General features: G+C 47.2%; 1 protein-coding gene across 1 annotated transcript; it reads left to right on the forward strand.

Annotated features, from left to right (window-relative positions):
- The first annotated feature begins 56 nt into the window (after positions 1 to 56).
- LOC103583452 (probable phospholipid-transporting ATPase IIA) lies at positions 57 to 5,175 on the forward strand. The gene is made up of 2 exons (XM_008564761.1): positions 57 to 1,666; positions 4,593 to 5,175. The coding sequence occupies exons 1-2, from the start codon at positions 1,372 to 1,374 to the stop codon at positions 4,727 to 4,729; spliced, it is 432 nt and encodes a 143-aa protein (XP_008562983.1). The 5' UTR covers positions 57 to 1,371; the 3' UTR covers positions 4,730 to 5,175.
- The last annotated feature ends 303 nt before the right edge of the window (positions 5,176 to 5,478 follow it).

Below are 5,478 nucleotides of genomic sequence, written 5' to 3' on the forward strand. Positions count from 1 at the left end.
GGGGGGGGGGGGGGGGGGGGGTGACAGCATGTCTCATGGGAAACCCTGCTCAGTGAGTTATAAGAACTCAAACATTCAATGAAAAGCGGCTACTTTCTGGGATGTTCTAATACCTTTTCTGAGTTAGGTCAAGTTGTAGTTGCTTTTTTGTGTGTCACACGCATGGCGTTTTAGCCCCCACATCAGCCCAAGTTGTAGTTTTTGAAAAACGTGTATTTGGACCCTCCAGGCAGGGTCCCAAAGACTATAGGGGCTTTGTAAGATGATCTACTGGAAAACAGGAAGAAAATTCAAAACTTCAATTTGAATCTATTTTTTCCTTACTCTGTAGAATTAATTTTCTTATGTATGTTGTATAACACACATAACATATTTGTACAGTGGTCCTAATATCTCTGTATATCCAAACAGGTACATATATATAATTTACAAATAAACATGTATATTTGGGGTTCATTCTCAATGTTTTGTAGCAGTGGGCTGTATAATCAAAATGTTCAGAGACCACTAAATTTGTTGGCAGAGGGTTAAATTGTTGTTAAGATTTCTTTGGTGTTTTTAAGAAATATATCAAGGTGTAATACATGCATCTGGTTAAAAAAGCAAATCCTGCATGAAAGTTTATAATAATAAGTAGTGGTCCTCCATTCCACCCCCTCCGTCCTCAGCCCTGTTTGAAAAGGCAGTCACTGGAAGAGTTTTTACCCTCAGTGTCTCCGGGGTACCTCCTCTAAGTAATACCCTCGTGCTGCTAATGTCTGTGACCAGCAGGCGGCGTTATCAGTTCAGTTCCTGTGATGTTAGGGGAAGACGGACTTATGCTAACCTCCTCCACTTCTCTCAGGAGAGGTGCATAATTCTTTCAGTTTCTTGGTTATGTTTAGTGTGTGTGTGTGTGTGTGTGTGTAAAAACAAAACATAAAATTTGCCATCTTGACCATTTTTGTGTGCAGTTCAGTTGGGTCAAGTATATTCATGTTGTTGTGAAACTGATCTCCAGAACTTTCCCATCGTGTAACTGAAACTCTATCCACGTTAACTGATCCGCCCCCGCCCCCAGCAGCCACCGCTGTACTTTCTGTCTCTGTGAGTTTGCTGCTGACACCTCCTCTGAATGGGAATCGCACAGCGTTTGTCCTTCTGTGACCAACTACCTCTATCATTTTAAATAATATGTTTAAATTTCTGTTTCTTCCATCAATTCCAGATAGTTACTCCCTCCCTCTGTTCCCTCGTCCTTTTTCTTCTCTCTACAGTTTTAGATTATTTATTCTATGAGGCCAAAGGGGAAAATAGGAAATCCGTAGGGTTAAAACCCCATAAAGCAGCATTCACTAACCTCATTGTACAAGTGGTGCCTTTCATGTCGAAATGAACAGTCAGGACAGGGTGTCGAATGCGGGGGGCAGAGGGAGCCTTGGGCACGAAGGGTGTGAGGGCCACTCCTCTCTGGCCTTTCCAGGGAGCACCATCATGTATGGGGCGCTGCTGCTGTTCGAGTCGGAGTTCGTGCACATCGTGGCCATCTCCTTCACATCATTGATCCTCACCGAGCTGCTGATGGTGGCACTGACCATCCAGACCTGGCACTGGCTCATGACGGTGGCTGAGTTGCTCAGCCTGGCCTGCTACATCGCCTCCCTGGTGTTCCTACATGAATTCATTGGTAAGACCCTGAGTGCGTAGAGCCCAGAGGTGTCACCCACGTGTGCGGGAAGGTGGCCTCCCCAGCACACGGCTAGGGCCTGGCTCTGTGCAGCAGTCCTTTGCACTTGCTGTCTACCTTTTCTTACAAGTGGCAATTGTGAATCAGCATGTGGAGTTGAGGAGTGAGGATACAGGGCACGATCTCCATGTAGAGGGTTTTCTTTTTTAAAATTACGCAGAGCTAACTGGCTTAGAAGAAGAATCCATTTGACTCAGTGAATCCACTTGATTAGTTATTGGGTTTCTCCAGTGAGCAGGCCACTGTGCTGAGCTCTAAGGAGCTATGGGGATGTCGGGTATCCAGGTCTTACTTTCGAGTAAATGATAGGCCAGGATGGGTCCTTAAACAATGCCCCAGAAACTACAAAAGAGAGGCAGTGGCTTCTTCAGAATCATGCCTGAGCTGATGATTTTTTAAGCTTTTTTTTTGGCCTCAAGCCCCTTTGTGCCCATTGACATCTTAATCAGAAGGCCAGTCTATAAAAGTGGTAGAAGTGACCTGGATATGGCCAAGTGGCGGGGCTGGGAGGCGCCAAGCCCTGGAGCTTTGCCCGTGGGACCGTTCCTTTGCTGCTTCGTCCTCATCTAGCTCCTATCAAACCAAGAAGTGACACGTGTCATCAGCAGTGGGCGTTGGTCCATTCAGTGAATATGTGGGAGCTCCTGCTGTGTGCCAGGGCTCTGATGGCAAACGAGTTGGGTGGGCTTACGTGGAGCTTCCCTTCTGATTGGGAAGACACACAGTGAGCAGGTCAGTGGATTTGTGAGAACAGGAATGTCAGATGCGATCAAAGCTGCAGAGAGAGAAAAACAGTGAGGTGATAGAGACTCGGGCAGACCCCAGATAAAAACGTCATGGAAACTTATAGATGGGCAAGTGTAGGCCTCACCCCAGCTCATTTCTCTGACCACAGAGGTGATGCCAGTTACTCCTGGCTCACTCATCACCAGCCACCCTCTCTAGAGGGACTAGCCTGGGTTTCTTGCTCCTCCAAGCTGGCCTCTTGCTTGCTACGAGGTGTTGCTATATCATTTCCATTCAGCCAATACTTACCCCTTGATTGTGAGCCACAGGTCCCTGCAGGGCCACCAAGGTGACCCACATGCCACGCTGGACCCACTGTGCTGCTGAGCCCTCAGGTGCTGACACAGGCTCCAGTTCCTGTCCAGAAGCCAGTTTCTAGCTCAGCTTCATAAAGTCGCAGCACAGTCACAACTCAGGTGGTCCAGCACTTTCTGTGTTGTGCTGTGGACAGTCTCAGGGGACTCTACTCTGGTTTTCCCAGTGCAGGGCAAACTCAGGCTTCCCCAAGCTTCAAAACTTCCAGGCCAGGGATCACTATCTTAAAAGCCCAGCAAGGAGGCAGCAGAGAATCCTCTTTATTATTGCAAAGCCTCATACACCTCCTTCCTCTTCAGTGGGAACATATAAGTTTCTGTCCGTGTTCTTTAATCAAAACAAAACTGAACGTCTTCAGGGGCCAGAGGCTGCTTCCCTACTATGATGCTCCTCTCTGCTCAGAATTGCAGACAGACTCCCTCTGGGGGAAGTTTTCAGTTATAGGACACCCCCTTCACATACTCCTCCTGCCCCGTGGGAGGCCTGCAGGAGCCAGGGGTTCTCTAGCAGCGGCTGTGGTGTAGCCTGGCTGCTGGACCCCTGTGCCTTTGCCATGGTGGGCATTGTCAGCTGGGGGTGATGTGGCCCCACCAAGAAGGGAGCAAAAATTGGTCTTGGCTGGGGTGTGAACAGGTCTTGCTCCATTTGTGTATTAAGTGCAGACTATTCACAGTACTATAAACATGTATACAGGATACCTGTGGCATTAAAATTTCATGGAGTAGGTCAATTAGAAAAAAAAAGTCTAAAAAGGATCCTTAGGGGGTGATTCTGAGGAAAAGGCTGAGAAACTTCACCTTACTGTGGAAGCATCTTTGATCACGGTTCTTCTATCAGCTTTAAAACTCTTAGAGGTTTTAGTAAAGGTAACAGGAGCATCCCTGTGAAAAGTGAAGTTTCAGAACAGCTTCACCTTGGTCCCCAGTCTCTCAGAAAGGCTTTTGTGAGCACCTACTATGTGCTTGAGGGCTTGGTCCTGAGGGGGTCCCAAAGATGTGGTCCCTGCCCTCAGGAGGCTCAGGCTACCTTTGACATGGGCCAGCCACAGGGCTGCGGAGGGGCACATGGTGAGACTGCATGGTGGATTGGGCCCTGGACCCAGCCCTGCACTTAGTAGGTGCTTAATCTGTGCCAGCTGCATTTCCGCATCCTGTGCTCAGGAAGTGGGGAAGGGGTTTACTTTGGTATCCGCTGTGCTAAAAACCACAAGTTGTTATTCCTCTCTCTTGAAAAGCTGGTAACTGCCAGGTTTACTATCCCTCATCAGGGAAGGGAGCACTCCATCCTTAGGTCATGGTCCCCAAGGGTAAGCCTGCTTCTGACAATAGGGTGTCAGCCCACTTGTACCGTGCCTCAGATCCATCTCGTGGCTTTCTGTGACTGCCACTGAGACAAAGAGAAAATGTTTCTGGGAAGCAGAAATGTGCATTTGAATGTCACTTTTCTGCTGTCCAGGGATTGGGGTTTAGAAAGAAACTCCAACTGTCAGATTCCAAATCAAAAACACTATCTCCCACTCCACCCTACCCCACCCAAGTTTTCTTTTCCTAGTTATTAAAAATAGCATTTCACTAAATATCAGGAAGCTACAGAGACAGGTCAGAGAGAGGAGGAGAGAATAAGGGAAATAAGCTGACAGCAGAGGTCATGTGTTTGTGACATGAGACAACTTCCCCTTTGATAGCTGTGACAACTGTTTCTGGACCACATGCACCTTCCAGAACATTCCCACCTGTTCACCGCTGTCTTCCCTGTTTGCTTTCAGATGTGTACTTCATCGCCACCTTGTCGTTCTTGTGGAAAGTCTCCGTCATCACTCTGGTCAGCTGCCTCCCCCTCTACGTCCTCAAATACTTGCGAAGAAGGTTCTCTCCCCCCAGCTACTCGAAGCTCACGTCCTAGGCTTTGCGCTTGGTGGAGGGGACCCTGGTCTCTGCACTTTCCTGATGGACAGAGTTCAAGTTCCATTCATATTAACCACCTCCCGTGGATTTTGCAGTAGTTGCTAACACGTGCAGTTTTGATGTGACAAGGCTCTGCACGCACACGGAGTCCTAACGCTGAATAAACAGGAGGGAGGTTCCTAAAAGGCACCCACGCAGGCCTGTTTCAACCCCTGGTAATTCATATTTGAGTGGATGTGAATATGTTAAAACTGGTGGCTCAGCTGAGAGATTTATGTGGGTCACTGTGCAAGCTTCCTTATGACTTGAATTTCGTTGTCATGTGATAAAAATTTCTGTCTAGTTGAAGGTCGGAGAAGGCTTGTTTTGTGTGTTTTTTCTACCACTCTTAATGCGTGTGTACTCTAAGTCTTTCTTGCTCTTAAAAAGTGGTTTCAGAAAATATAGAGCTCTTGATGTAGGTTTGGGAGGACAACACAGTGACATTTGGTAAAAATGTATCCAAAAAATCATCTCCACTTGGAAATGCTAAATATCCTCTCTAAAGTTAGCTCTCCTATTGAAGCTGCACTGGCTTTCTAGGATTATAAAAAGTAAATGAGAGGGAGAGCGAGTGCCATAAATCCAGTATTATCCTTGATCAGATTTGACATCCATGGTACTTGAGTTAATTTCACCTGCCACCTTGTGAAAGAATTTCAGAGGTGTGATCCTGCTTTGCTGGGACCTGGTATCAATTACAAAGAC

This window comes from Galeopterus variegatus, unplaced genomic scaffold (genome assembly GCF_000696425.1).
Source record: "Galeopterus variegatus unplaced genomic scaffold, G_variegatus-3.0.2 Scaffold23181, whole genome shotgun sequence".
Lineage (NCBI taxonomy): Eukaryota > Metazoa > Chordata > Mammalia > Dermoptera > Cynocephalidae > Galeopterus > Galeopterus variegatus.

Coding starts and splice junctions, on each gene's coding strand:
- LOC103583452 (XM_008564761.1), top strand. CDS start 1,372: ATGAACAGTCAGGACAGGGTGTCGAATGCGGGGGGCAGAGGGAGCCTT. Junction 1,667..4,592: donor GTTCCTACATGAATTCATTG/GTAAGACCCTGA, acceptor GTTTGCTTTCAG/ATGTGTACTTCATCGCCACC.